General features: G+C 50.7%; 1 protein-coding gene across 3 annotated transcripts in view; it reads right to left on the bottom strand.

The window, feature by feature from the left end:
* The window catches only part of MTA1 (metastasis associated 1), an 86,816-nt gene extending 75,668 nt beyond the window's left edge, over positions 1-11,148 (bottom strand). For all 3 annotated transcript variants that reach the window (XM_042806824.1, XM_042806831.1, XM_042806837.1), the window contains exon 1: positions 10,956-11,148. In XM_042806824.1, coding sequence (XP_042662758.1) covers positions 10,956-10,983 — 28 coding nt within the window. In that variant the 5' untranslated portion in view covers positions 10,984-11,148. The remainder of the gene's footprint in view (positions 1-10,955) is intronic.
* Positions 11,149-15,518: the final 4,370 nt, after the last annotated feature.

The following is a 15,518-nucleotide window of genomic DNA, read 5'->3' as shown; positions in this document are numbered from 1 at the left end:
TCCACCCAAGCTAGGAAATATTCTCTACCTTTTTGAAGCAAAAAAAAAAAAAAAAACGTCTAAGTTAATGACACGCAACTTGCTTGGACAAACTGAAGGTTACTTGATCCAGTTTAAACGCTGAAACATTAAGGGATTTGGAACTTCCCAAAGGTCTTCTGTTCTTTATCTTCTATCATGTCAAAGGGAAGAAGAAAAATTCCTGTCCAGCTACCTCATATAATTTTTTTGCCTGATTCTTACTGAAGCAAGGTTTATGCAACTCCATTATCCATGCATTAGTTCTTCCCTATTAACTCCTGAACTCTTTGTTTGATTTAAAACATTTCACAGAGGGACAGAAGTCTCAAAGATAATTAAGTACTGATCACTGTTCCCTATCTTAAAAACATAGATACTAAAACTACAAGAGAAAGTGAGAAAGGTAAGACAGACAATTAGAGATATGAAACGGTTCCCATTTCAGAAACAATTAATAGACTAGGTTTTGAAGCAAATCACTGGAGACTCCACCGTGTTTGGGGGAATTATTGGAAGTGCTTGCTTTCTTAAGCACCTCCCAACACCTCTATTGTCAGTGCTGTTCCAGGCAGGCCCCCGGCTCGATTAACTTCCGATCTGATTCCATATGACCAAGGGTCTTCCCAAACGTTTACCCTCTGGTGGGGAAGAAGGCAGGTATTCTGCCTAGTAGCAACAATCTAGAGACTCAAGATCTCAGCTCTGTATGAGGCACAGAATTCATACATATGGTACCTCTCCCAGTAAAAGTGCAAAATTACAAAGGAATGGGAGCAGAAGAAGGAGGAAGAACCATCTCACAGAAGAAAGAACATGAATTTTAGATAAAGTCAAGGTCCTTATTTCTGGTCCTCACAGCATTGCTGGCTGTTCTCAGTTGCAGAAGTTCTCTGGAAAACCCATAGGACAGCAATATTCTGGTACTTGTGAAAAAGAGGTTATGGGTGTCAGCTGTACTTCATGTGTCACTCTTCTTAGATAAGAACTATGCCACACTGAAGTAACTGCTACCAGGGATGCCAACTTAAAGGTAAGGTAGGGAGACTGTGTACAAACAAGACTTGAAAAGAACATTTGTGACAATCCCAGAAATAAAATTAAGCTTTCAAAGTACTACCCTGAGGATAAAGAAGCAATTCTGCTGCTAGAAATCAATTATACAGCAGCTACAAGGAAACCCATTTCAATTAATCCACTCCCAATATCCCAGCTATAACTGAGGCAAATTTGCATGTGGCACTGACCCTTTAGGTTCACTAAGTCAACTCCCTCCAGCTTCCTGCAGGACAAGCATACACTAAATATTTCTGGAGAATCACTTTTTTATTCTCTGCTTTACATGAGATATCTAAGCATGATTCAAAGTCCTCTGGACACAAAGCCTGTTCTGTATTACCTCTTCTGCCCTTTCAGCTCCCAAGGATGTAGATATACAAACATTTTCTGCAGTGGCAAAGTCGTGAGTCTACATAATTTCAGCTGGGCTAGTACGATTCTTCATGGGGCAATAACATGAGCCAGCTCATAGAAATAGTCCAGGCTTAAAAAGAAAAACCTTTCCCCAAAGGTAGGTTGTAACAGAAGACTAGGATGGTCTAATTTACAGAAGAGACAGAGAAACACTTGAGCAGCTGAAGAAACTAGTGAGAACTCCTTAAATCATGGGGGACTGTTGCGGGGGTGGGGCAGCTTGGGAGAGAAGTATCCTCAAACTGCACCCTAACAATTTTCTTCTCTAGCAGCCAAGAGAACAGCCTGTTCCATTGCAACTCTCATCGCTAAGGACAGATAATAAAAACATTATTTTCCAAAAGATATTTAGGTAGCACAGAAGAGGACAAGATACCAGCTTCATATTCCCTGCAAGTATCTCAAGTTGCAAAACAAGAACCTCTAAAGTACTCAGACACCAAGTTTGGTATCACCGTCAAGAAACAAACAAAACAACAAAAGAAGTTGTGGTTTTTTGTTTGGGTTTGTTTGTTCAAGAGCAATGTTCAGCTTCAGTGAGTCAATTCAGTGTGAATTAACTGCTTAGGCCATGGTATGACAGTATCTTAAGTCCAGACGTAGGGGTTTCAGTGCCAGATCAAAAACATCACAGCTTCACAATGTAAAACACAGATGAAGTATAAACTCCTGCCATAGTTCTGCAGATGTTTCTTCAAACAAGAATGCCAGTGAAGCTGATTCATCCCCCGCCCTCTCATACCACCCCCTCAAGTTGTGACAGCTTCTTCTTGGATGGGAGGAGGCAGGCACGTGGTAAACCTGATTAGGAACTCACCCAGGTCAAAAAACTGTCTCCCAGCCAACCCGATTCCCTGATCTGCTTCGTTGCACAGCCACGCCGAGCTGTGTTAAGCCCAGCTGAGGAAGCAACCTGAGGACAGTAACAAGTGTCTGCGAGCAGGCTACCAAAAGAAACATCCACAGAAACCGTCTCACTTGGCTGGTTCAAATTTGCTCAGATGTTGACAACTTAACTCTGTAAGGACAAGCTCTGTGCTAAATCCGGAATCATCTGCTCACACCACACTAACTTTATGCTTGATCAAGTATCGTCTGTCCTCCTACATCTTGCATAAAAGCATAAAGTCGCTGAATTAACCAGAGCACATCATGTGCACTTTAAGAGAAACATCACCATGGCCACATCTGACACAAATCACTATTGGTGATCTGGCAATGCACAGAACCAGAGCTGTGAAATCCCAGGCGCCACGAAGACTAAACAGCTTGCGAGTAACACACGTGTAAAAGACTGCAGAAGCCTAAATTTTTTTCTTTCACTTGCAAACTCACTTTAAAGCTGCCAACTAACTTCTTCGCTTTACTTCATTGATCAATGTCAAGTAAAATTTATCTCAGGAACACTCCACTCCTCCTTCCTAAAGATGATCCAGCCAAAGAGCTGGAAAATGAGAGCGTGTGCATGGTTCCTTCTGGACTGGGCTACACAGTCTGAAATCTTCACTGGTACTTCACAGGTCCTTCCCCTCAAAGTGGCTCATCTGCTTCTTCACTTACTTCAGCAAGAAGATGCTGAGGTTTAGTTAGGAGTGATACACCAAAACCAAACAGATGTTTAATTCTGCAGGAGACCATGAAGAAAACCTCATTCTTCAAGACTTAAGTCTTCCCTTACAGCTTAAGGGGATAACAAATTGAGGAAGTCTTGCATCTCTCACAAGACACACTACTCATGCTCACATCCCACAGGCGATGGGAGCCGTACATAAAGGACAAGCCCCCACACTGGCAGTAAACTGATCACCCAAGATACCGATCAGAAGCTTTGCCTGAGGGGTCTGTTGAGCCAGGCCTAGGTCTCATCCAATCATCAGAGCCTGTAAGTAAACACAAACATTTTTCACAGAGGTCAGGCTGAAATTTCAAGGTTTTTTGTGAAGCAAAGAAGTAAAACAGAAGTACCCAGGCTATTGCCTTTATGGGCTGAACTCTTCACTAAGATAAGAATGGTTTCCATGCATCTTGAGGCATCAAATAGTGTTTAATCCGCTAAAAAAACTTTCCAAACAGACCAGTATGCAAGAAGTGGAGGAGCAGCATGGGGGAGAAGACAAGGCGTATCCTGAAGCTTCCAAAAAGAACACTTTCTTCCTTAAATTCATCTTAGGCTTTACTGTGTATTTTAAGAAAATCTGTGAAATATATGAACATAAAAAAAAGGCTGCCAGATACATTTAAAGCTTAAATTTTGTTATGTTTGAATATCTAGCACCAACTCTGAGGACCTCGCAATGTATTAACCTCCAGAAACAGCTGTATCCCATAGCCTAACTGGACATGAGAAACTTGCCATCTGCGATGGAGAATAAATTAAATTATTCATCTACACACCAGGGTTCAAATCCCTTTGAACTGTGGCATAACAAAGTTCCTTTTAAAAGAAGGTTGTGTCTTTTTTAATGTGAAAATTCCTCGATGTCTTTTCCTACTGAAATGCTTTCATATGCATTAAATAACTACAGCAGAAACTCATTACTTCTTGTTAACAACAGACAATCCAACAGACCAAATTTGGTTTTACAAGTAAAGAGGAGAGGAGGAATCATAGCAGACTTTAAAAAACACTTTGAAGCAGGGCCCCTCTATATATTACATCAATGGCAGTGAGCCCTGAGATACTAAAGACCTAAAACTGTAGTATCTTACAAGAGCACAGTTCCCAACAGTTCCGGTTATCTAAACCTCATGGGAAACTCAGGTAAAGCAGCTGAAGGGCTCGGGCAGTTACTTGTTTGGGGATTTTAAAAAATAATCTTGCAAAGCAATAAGATACAGTGTAAAAACGCCTTAAATGGTGCAGAAGGAACACTGACCTAACAGATTACTTGCTGCCAGATGTGCAGAACCAGGAGCAGGCGACCTCCAACAGGTCATACCCATGCTATCAAGTGACCCCAAACTGCTCAGGAGTACTTTATACATCGAAGTAAAAACAGTAACAGCAACCACCTTATCCTCTTCTCCTCCTACTAGGGAGAAATTAAGTACTCTATTTATTTAAAGTTAGGATGCTTAAACATCAAAAGTTGCTTGAAAAGCAACAACTAGATGCAAGTAAAAGGAAAATCTCTTACTTTCCCCCAAAATCTCACTAGTGAAACAAAAGGAGATAGATGCTTAAAGAGTTTAAAAGTCCCTCTTCCACAATTTCTTATCAAGTGTCTTTTATTCACCATCAATGAAAGGCAAACCACACAAACAAAACTGAGAGGCTCCAAGGGCCACCAAGGACTAAAACAGCACGCGGGCACTGCTGAGGCTTGGTTCAGCTGCCCACCAAACCAAACCAAACCAAACCAAACCAAACCAAACCAAACCAAACCAAACCAAACCATGGGCAGCCCCTGTCACCCAGCCTCTGCCCCCCCGGCAGGCCGCCCTGGCACAGCCTACCATGCACCAGCCCGGGAACTGCTTGAACTCACTAACCCAGCAGAAAACCACCTCCACCCCCGTGCTGATTTTCTAACGGGCCAGCAACACCAACCTGGCCAAAGATGCAGCCAAGACAATCAAGAAAGGGCCCACCCTGCTGGGGATAAGGAGGGGGGGAAGCCAGATATCCCTCTAGCAGAAGCAAGTTTAGTGCTTTTGCTCCATTTTGCCAGCTGCAAACGGCTTTACAGCTATTACCAATCCATGGAGCATCTATCGACACAACTGTTATAGGTCAAGCCCTCAAACACACCTAAGCTGGCTGACACCACGATCCCCACCATGTGACGTTTCCCAATAAAAGGCGAACGAACACTGAAGCAGACTGATATAGAGGAGAGAGCAAAGGAAAGAAAAACAGCAAAACACAAGAAGATAAAGTTGTATAACTAGAAACAATGGAAGGATGAAGAAACCCACTGCCTGGCTGTCACTGAAAGGCGATAAGCTAGAAGACTTCCTATATTTATTAAGGCAAATGACCGCAGAAACCTATTAGTAAGTTGCAAGAATAAACTCTTGTTTTTATTGTCTTTACTGGTTATTTAATACCTCTCTCCACTAAACCCACTCTCAGCTCAGGTTACCTTCAAATACTCCACTTCAGCTGAAAGTTAATAAACAAAAAAAAAAAAAAAAAAACAAACACAACCAAAGCAAAAATATTGTGTAGTGGCCCCTCCTGCAACCCAAAATACATACATACTGGTAAGAAAGCTAAGGCATGGGAGACAGTTTACACGTGACCCTGCAGTTAAATTATCTGAATTACATGCTCCAGATCTGGACTCAACAGCATGCTTCTGTGCAAGCTTCCTTAATAGCTCTGTACCTCAGTTTTTTAACAGGAAAAGCACAGAAAATTATTATTGACATCACTGTGATGTCAAGAGGACCAATGCACCCATCTGCCTGCAGCTCTTTGGCAGTAGTATGGCTATCCTGAGTTGTACACCAGCCTGAATGCCAAGCAGAGGTATGCAATGGGATGGGGGGCAGGTCAAATCACTGGTCCCAGCCACGCATTAATAACAACCTAAAATAACAGAGAAATTATGTCATGCTGCCATTCTTAAAAACTTTGGGGATGGCTATGCTGAAATGAGAAGTATGACTGGAGCACAGACAGGCGCACCAATACCAGGTCTAATCTAGGGTGGGAGAATAACAGCATCAAGTAAATTGGGGAGCTTCAGTCTCCAGCATACTGGAATAAAGCCGTTGGGAATCTTAGGTGTCCAGGATAGGTGCTGTGGGGTCATAATTTCACTTACTTTAAACATGTTAGATGCAGCTAGTACATACGTGCCTGACTGACCTGTGATTGTACCTCCCAGTACCATTTAAACATACCTTAAACATAACATAGACTCAAAAGGAGTGGTAATTTTGTAGCTGAGTATGCTCCCAAACAAGAGGGTAACTCTTAAAAGTCGAGAACATATAAAAGCCTTTTCATCTAAAAGCATAAACTGACATTTGTCTCAGCAAAAATGTTGGCTTCAGTTCTTCCATCCTTCCTCTCCTTTCTTTCCCCATCCCCTTGTTCCCAGCCCTCCCACTGAGCCCATTCAGCTGTTCACACAGTCCCACAGTGAACCAGATCGGGTAGCTGATGCAGATTAAAAATAATCCAGGAAAAAACAAAGAGTGAGGAGGAGGGAAGGTGGAAAAATTTAAGTTCCTCAAATCGGTGCAAGATGGAAATGCAAAAATCATTGTTTCACTGCATCGAGGGAATGCCACAGGGCATAAACCTGAAGTGGGGCTCAATCAGTTACCATCACTGAAGAAATACTTGTCGTACTACAGTTAAACTCTCCTGGAGAAGGTGGAGACAGAATAGCTGTTGGAATGTCTCCTGATACTGAGATGACCTGTTCTCTTCTAGGCAGCTGACACAGCACTCCCCTGAAAGCGGAGCCTGGCACTAGCTAGAACAATGAACATCTCTCTCCCACATGCATTTTTTCATCAGAGGCCCCAAATTCCAGCTCAGAGGTCCCAAGCTTCTCAGATCTGGTGTTTATCCAACATTCCCATACGGTCTGTGACCGTGCAGACTGCCAGTCCGCTCCATGAAGCGGCAGGCCAGCCCACCATGACTCCTTCCAAGCAAAAGCAGCCCACCCTCATCATGCTGCCATTTATTTCATGGCTGTATGGCAGCTGTTAAGAAAATCTTCACTTCTGCTACACTGGAGGCAGGTGATTCCAGGATTTCCTTCTGGATGAGTAAGATCCCATACTTCATTCTGGAATTTGATACCCTGGCATCTTCCCTACACACACATGTAAAAAGTTTCACCTCCTCCATGAACAGTGCTAGCTTATCAGAGTCCCATTTGAATTGGAAACCAAACCCCTCATCAGAAATGTACCAGCAGAAACTTGGCAGGAACCAGGAGAACCAGTTGCTTCCTCTAAGCAGCTCCATGCCACCGGTCAGCTTGCCCACAGAGTCTTACAACCACTCAAGCAGCAGCCCCCAACGCACCACCCTCCCCCCCCCCCCCCAACATACTCACTCTGCTACACAACACTGAGCAGAAGACTTGCATGCCACCTTCAGCCCCCATAGCACTGGCTGCTCAGCTCCTCTATCCAGGAACTACTGCATGTCACCGTTAAATGAGAGCAAGATATTTTATGTCCTCTGGAAGAGCTGTCAATGATGCGTTTAAAATCAGTCTTTATCAGAGAAGTGCAATCCACCTACTGGTTTTTCAAAACAAAAATTCACTGTATCATGATTAGGGCCAGAAGTGATGTCCATCCTTTCTGAGTCAACATATATACTTCTAGGAGAATTATTGATCTAGAGCGAGCAAGTTGCTTTTGGCAGCTGTTAGGTCTGGAGTTCATACAACACAATTTGGTAGCCACAAGAATAATAACAGATTATCTGCTGAATGTTTGTCTTCCAGTGGGAAGTGTATGAAATGACTATGCACAAATCCCATTCAGGATTTAATCCTGCCCTGGAGTTCACATACAACTTCAGTGCAGAAAACCATTAGTGGGAGATACCAGCACCAGAGGTCAGAAACAATTCAATAATACAAACTCCTCTGGCTCAGGCCGAACAGAGCGCTCATACAGAAACAGCTGCATCCATCCATATGTTGATCTTGGTAACATGTCAAATCAAGACTTCATCCATATGTACTCTAACAGAGCACTGTAACCTCGGCTATCAGCCAGCTGCCTTGCCCTCTGCCCAGAAAGGTTACGGAGCAAGTCCTGGACACCATTTCCAAGTACAGGAAGAACAAGAAGGTGACTGAGACCAGACAAAAAGGATCTACCAAAGGCAAATCACGCCTGACTAACCTGACTCCCCTTCTGGGATGAAAGACTGGCTCTGTGGCCGAGGGGAAGAGCAGGGAGCGCTGGACACCTTGACTTCATGCCAAAGGCCACACTAAGTCTCCCATGGCACACTTTGAACCAAAGTGCTGAGATGCGACCTGGGTAACTGGATGATAAAGGCGGGAAGAAAACTGTACGGAATGCCAGGCTCAAAGGATGATGGCCAGCAGTTACAACCTTCACCTGGCTGCCAGTTACTAATGGCATCCCTTGACGATCAACACTGAGGCCAACCCCCCTTAGAACTTTTTCTAATTACCTGTATAGGGACTAGAATACACTCTCTGAAAGTTCAGGGACTTGGGAAAAGCATACCACACGCTGGAGGGTAGGGCTGCTATTCAGAGGGACTTCAACAAGCTGGAAAATAGGCTGACAAGAACATCAGGAAGTTCAACTATGGCTAGAGCAGAGCCCCACATGGGGGGTGGGATAACTCCCTGCAGTGGTACAGGCTGTCGACATAGCATCCCCGTAGGAAGGCACCTGGTAAAACAGCAAATTGTGCAGGAGCCAGCAGCGCTCCCTTGCACCAAGGGCGGCCAGCATTGCCGTCTTAGGAGAGCAGCTGGCAGGGCGAGGGGACGGATCCTGCCCCTCTCCTAAGCACTCGGGAGGACATCTGGAGAGCTGAGTCCAACTTGGGCTCCCCAGAGCAAGTGACATACAGGAAAGAGTCCAGCAAAGGCCACCGAGCTGGTCAGGTGGTCAGTGCTAGAGCATGGGCTGTGCAAAGAAAGGCGGAGAGGCGGGTTAGGTTAGCCCAGGAAGGAAAAGGCTCAAGGGAGATGCTACTGCTGTCTGCAACTACTGAGTGGGAGGTGTAGAGCAGACAGGGCCAGGCTCTTCTCAGAGATGTGCAGAGGTAGGACGAGGGACAAGAGACACCAGCTGGAACACAAGAAAATCCAACCAGGAATACAGAAACACATATTTGCCGTAAGCATGGTCAAACACCGGACAGGGCCCAAAGTAAGGGTGGCATCACCATCTTTAGATGCTCAGAACCAGCCTGGACACAGCCCCGAGGACCCTGCTCTAATGGGACAGCTTCTAGCAAGAGGTTGGCTTAGAGATCTTCAAAAGTCCCTTCCCACCACCCATGGGGTGCACAGCACAGATTCTGCCACACAAAATGTTAGAGATGACATTCCATACAAGACTGGCACCTGTAACATTAAGTGCCAAACAATAATTTCCAGGAAACCATTCCCTTCACGGGGCACACCAGGAACCGAGCTGTAAATTTCCACAACTCATCTCGCCTTTCATCTTTCCACTCTCAGCATCTCCAGACCGACATAATGCCACATGCACACTATCAGCTTGTAGCAACCCAAGAAACAAAGCCGGGACAGCCAAGAGGCACACCGTAGCCCTCTATGAAACCATGTGCAGCCAGAAAAAAAGTACGAATGTGACAAAATAAGTGACATTTTTCAGAGCACAACGTAAGGGTAGGCCAGAAAAGCGGAAAGAGCAGAAAGTAGTTGTTGATGGAGAAGAGCCAGACAGGATGGCTTAGCCACCTTTGCTGTATTTTTTCCCTTGTTTACTTTACTCTGGTTTTACAGAACTCTACAAGAAAACAGGCAATTTTGAAAAGGAGGGGACCCCACAAAAACATCTTCCCGCACATCCTCTAGTCCTGGGGAGAAGGAAGCTCCACAGAACGCTTTTACAAGGGAAAATGGCTGAGCACAAATTCATGCCAGACCACCCTCAGTTTATATTCCATAAAATGCAGCCCCAAACCCTGTTGCCTCTCCTTTCTCCTCACATGAATCAAAACAAAGGACAATCAGACAGGAGCGCAACCCCGAAGAGAAGACTAATGGGAAAGCGTACAACAAAACAGCAAGAGTGGAAGGGGAGGCCAAGATCTGCAGGACGTGCCTCACGCCAGTCCCCCGATCCACCAGCGGTCTCTGCCCATCTTTGTGCTCCTCACGGCAGCAACCCCACCTTGGTCCCCGCCCCTGCAACCTCGCCTGACCCCCCATCCCAGCAGCCACCCCACCCCACCCCAGGCCGCATCCCGGGGCCCGTCCCGGCGATACTTCCTCTCCGCTCTCTCTTCCCCAGCCCCCCTAACCCACCTGCCCCCTGCCCGGGCCCGGATCTGCCCCCCCCGCTCCCCTCTGCCCAGGTCCCGCACCTCACACGCCCCATCTCCCCGCAGCCCCCCCCCCCCCCAAGCCAGCACCCCTCCCCCTCACCCCAGCCTCCCCCCGCTGCGCCCCACGACCCCCGGATCAAGCCCACCACCCCTCTCCCCCGCCCCACAGCCCGTCACCCGGGCTCCCCGCGGCCCCCCTTCACCCCGTTTAACCCCCCGCCACCCCTTCCCCACAGCCCACACCAGGCCCCTGCCCCGCTCTCGCCCCAAGGCCGCCCCCCAGCCGCTGTCCAGACCCCGGCCCCCCGCCCGCCCCAACGTCCGTGTGTCTGTCTGTCCCCCCCCCCGGCCTCCCGCCGCCCCGCCCCGGGCCTGCCCCGCCGCGGGCCCGCCGGGCCCCCACGGGCGCCGCTCGCACGCCGGCGGGAGCGCGGGGAGGGAGGCGCGGCGGGGCCGAGGCCCAGGGGACGCTTACCTCCGACCCGGTACATGTTGGCGGCCATGCCCGGGACGGGGCCGGGTGCGGGGCGCGGGCCGCTCCCGCCGCCGCCGCCTCCAGGTGCCGGATCCGCTGGAAAATGGAGGCTGGAGCGGCCGGGCGGGGGAGGGGAGCGGGGGGAATTAAAGGGGCCGCGCCGGCTGCCGCCCGGCCGACGGGGAGAGATGGGGGGGGGGCGGGCGGGCGGGCGGGAGGCGGAGGGCGGGGCGGCGGGTGCGGCGGAGAGGAGCCCGGCGGCGGCGGGAGGGAGCGGGCGGGAAGGAGCCGGGCCCGCCGCCCAGCCCGCGGCGTGTGAGGGCGGCGCTCCGCGGCCTGCGCGCGGCGGGAGGGGAGCGGGCCTGCTGGCGGGATGCGCCGCGCCGCGCCTCGCACGCCGCCCGCCCGTCCTCGCCCTCACGCGCACACACACACCGCCCGCCTCGCCTCGCACTCACACACACACACACACAGCTCACCTTTCCTCACACACTCACACACAACCCGCCAGTCCTCACACACACGCACAGAGCCGGCCTTTCCTCACACACTCACACACATCCCGCCTGTCCCCTCACGCTCACACACATCCCGCCTGTCCCCTCACACTCACACACATCCCGCCTGTCCCCTCACACTCACACACATCCCGCCTGTCCCCTCACACTCACACACATCCCGCCTGTCCCCTCACACTCACACACATCCCGCCTGTCCCCTCACACTCACACACATCCCGCCTGTCCCCTCACACACACACATCGCGCCTGTCCCCCTCACACTCACACACATCCCGCCTGTCCCCTCACACTCACACACATCCCGCCTGTCCCCTCACACTCACACACATCCCGCCTGTCCCCCTCACACTCACACACATCCCCTGCCTGTCCTCTCCACACACACACACACGGCCTGTCCTCATTTACAGCCCAACACACAGACACTCAAAGCACCACCCGTGCTCACACCTATCTGCCTGTACACAGCTCTCCTCACACAGGCATCTGCCTGTACTTGCGCACAGCCTCCCTCAGAGCACCCCACCTGTACACACAGCCCTACACACATGCATCTCACTGTACTCACAGCCCTCCTCATGTACACACACTGGGTATACTCACACACACACCCCCTCATCTGCCTGGTTTCACAGCCTCACACACACGCTGCCTGTATTCACACACAGCCTCCGTGTACAGGCACTGCCTGTACTTGCTGGCAGCCCTCACGCTGCCTGTCCTCACACACAGTCTTCCTCATGCATACTCAGCTACCACAGGCTGTACCCACCCTGGGCAGGAGCAACAGGCCACACCACAGGCACAGCCCTCCTTGCACACCCGCCCAGCCTGCTCACACCATGTAAGACACCCCCTCACACCTGTAGCTACACCCATATGCTACCTGCACCATGTGTACAGCCCTCCAGCCCTACACACACACACACACAAGTCCTGTGCCCTGTGCACACCTGCTCACACCCCTCCAACACTGTTTTGGAACCCCACGATGGCAAGAGGGTGGCTGGCCCGTCCCCTCCCCACTTGTGTCACTTGCTGCCACGCTGGGGCTTTCCCCCTTCCTCGAGTGTCAGCCCGAGAGGTGAAGAGTGGGTGACAGCTTTAGTTCTCCCATACCCACTGACCTGGGGGTGTCGTGAGCATACCAGGGGCTGCTCCGAGCAGATACATCCCTCCTCTTCAGGTGCCACCAGCCCTACAGCAGTTACGTGGTTGTTGAAAAGTCGCCGGCTCCAGATCTCTCTGCAACTTGCACATTGCCACTGCCATTTCCTCTCCTACAGGAACTGACAGGCTGGCACCAAAAAACACCCCAAGAAACTGTCATTCTTTGGTACATAACACCTTTACAGCAGGTCCCCCAGCAAGGGCTGACACGGTACAGCAAAGCAGGTGACGGGCCACCCCCCTGAGGGCTTCTCTATGGCCAAGGCTGGATGGTGAACCCCAGTGAGGAGCTACACCTCCCATGGTCTGCACAGGCGGACTCGGCAGGATGGCTACGCTCACTCTTCAGCGCAGAACTAGTGAAACACCTGGTATTGCCTAAGCCAGGTATCAGCCCAGGACCCCTCCTCAGAGAGGTCACGATGGCCAAAAAATATCTGTCGTGAAACTCTTTGCTGGTTAACGGTGCAAACCGTCATACCCTTTACCAGGGCTGGGCACGGCCCCTGCCTGCGCTCTCAACCTTGGCTCTCAAAGTCCTGAAACAGCTACACAAGACTGCCCAAAACCTTGACATCTGCCAAAATGCATCTATTTGAAAAAAAACAGGGCTTCTGTTCAAATTTGCTTTGCCTGTTAGGAGAGAAAAAAAAAAAAAAAACAAAACAAAAAAAACAACAAATTTCTGACAGTCCTCAGATCGCAGTAGGGCACAGGGCTCTGCTTTCATGTTTCCAATGTGTGCAAAGAGCGCGGCTGAGCGAGGAAAGCACTTCTGGGGGTGAAAATTGGTCAGCCAAAAAAGTTCAGTGTGCCGAGGGGGCACCACCGTGGTATTTCCTCCTTGCCGAGCCGGCCGGGGGAGCGGGTGCCGGTACAGCCGTCGGGGACACCGCTGGACGCGGGGGCTGGCTCGCCCCGGGCTGCTCCTGTAACCGTTCTGCAGAGCAGAAAATAATTCAGCAGGACACACAAAAATTATCCAGAATAAATATTTACAAATCACATCGTGGGGCACTCAGTAGTTGCACATGAAGAAGCGGGCAGTCACGTGGCGCTGACTGCTCTTTCCAGATGCTAGGTTTTGTTTTAAATGATAACAACAAAAACATATTGGAACTTCCTTGCTGTTCCTCTTCCAGGTTGTGCAGTAGCTGTGGTCACCGCCGGGGCATTGCGTGATGGGAGGGAGGGGAGCTGCTGCCCGTGGCCACAGGGAGCAGATTCTTGCAACGCTCCACCTCCCACCACCAATCCCAGCTCCCACCGTAGCAAACCCAGTCCTTCCAGAACGCTTTCGGTGCATCTCCACAGGGCATCACTTGCATTTGATGCCTCTCACATGGCGGCGAGGGTGCACCTCTGCCGAGAAAGGCCACGACCTGCAAAAGGAAGATTCCAGCACTTTGAGAACCCAGTCCGAGGTTGCCTGGCAGAAATAATTTTTTTTCCCCATTTCTTTTTTTTTTTTTTTCCGAGGGTGAGGGAGGCTCTCTAGGCCCATTGCGCCTGTGACCTGGCACACCCCAGCCCTGAACCATCCTTGCTCTACCCAGCTCTTATTTCCTTCTCCTCCCTTCCAGAAGACAGGGGAGTGTGCTCATGGCCCCACCAGGGTTTTGGCTTGGCGTGGAGAGCTCACACGTGCTCCCCACTGGTGATGCAGGGCTAAGCCTCTGCCCCCTCCTCCACCACCACCCGAGCCTTTCCCCACCCCGGTCCCCTCCGCTTGCACCCTCCTCCCCATGCCAAGACGAGCTCCTCCGTGGGCTCTAAAAGGCGAAGCTTCCTCCACGCAGCTGGGCCCTCGGTGCAGGATTACAGCTGAAACTGTGCAAAAAAAACACGTAGCCAAAACACAGCTTTCACCCACTCGTCTCCCTTATTTGCCCCAGGGTGCTCCCCCGCATCTCACCAGCAGCCAGGCACTTCTCTTGGTGCTGTCTCTGCACTCGAGTCCTGCATTTTCCCCACTCCCGAGCTACGTACCTTCCTCCTGCCTGGAGTTATCCAAGCCCCACTCTGTGCCACCTGGGTGGGACTTGCGTCCCCTCCTCCAGCAAACGGCTCAGGCCATAAACGCGCCTGGCAAGCCTGGCCAGGCCCTGCAGAGGAGCTGGGACACCCACCAACACCCGTGTGCGTGGAGAGCAGCCCGGCCCGCTGCGAGGAGCTCCCTTCACCCCCAGCTCCTTGCTCCATCAGCAGCCACCCCTCCCGCCCCCACCCTCGGCACAGGGGGAGCACAGGGGTGCAGGCTGCTGCGGCTCAGCGTTCCCACTGCTGCCGCCAACGTCCTGGATCCTGGGCACCATGGCCATGGGCCCACTTCCCAAAATTGCTTCACCTTTGTGCCTCCTTCCCCTTCTTCCCACCTTCCCGCTCCCCAGCACCAAGCCCAGCTGCTTGCTGCCCCATGCGTCCCCCGGTCCCTCTCCCACTGCACACACAGCTTCAGGCTACTACAGCCTCAGTCTTCCGCCACTGAGACACCCCCCAGTGCCCCACCACCACTGCGTGCATTCAGTGCAGCCCCCACACCAGAAATGAGCACCAGCCTGGTCCCTTCTTGCTGCGAGGGGGTGAGCACCGGGTGCGAGAGACAGCTGTCAGATCCAGGAGAGGTGCAGGAGGCCAGCAGGTCCCCTCTGGGAGAGGAGGCATCAGGGCTGCAAAAACCACAGGAGGGCTCAGTGCGGCGGAGGACGTGCCGATCCGCCAGCTCTGCCCTGGAAGTGCTGCCGGGAAGCTGGATAAATAACACAAGAGATCCCCCCCATGCCAGAAAGCCACGCTGCTGTCTGCTGCTGGAGACAACGGCCCCAGTCAGGCCAGAGCAGCCCCTGCTGAGAGATGACTCAAGGTACGGGTG

Source organism: Tyto alba, unplaced genomic scaffold (assembly GCF_018691265.1).
Source record: "Tyto alba isolate M040663 unplaced genomic scaffold, T.alba_DEE_v4.0 Super-Scaffold_1000006, whole genome shotgun sequence".
Lineage (NCBI taxonomy): Eukaryota > Metazoa > Chordata > Aves > Strigiformes > Tytonidae > Tyto > Tyto alba.
Note: the sequence above shows the minus strand (reverse complement) of the source record. Positions and strands in the feature narration are given on the sequence as shown.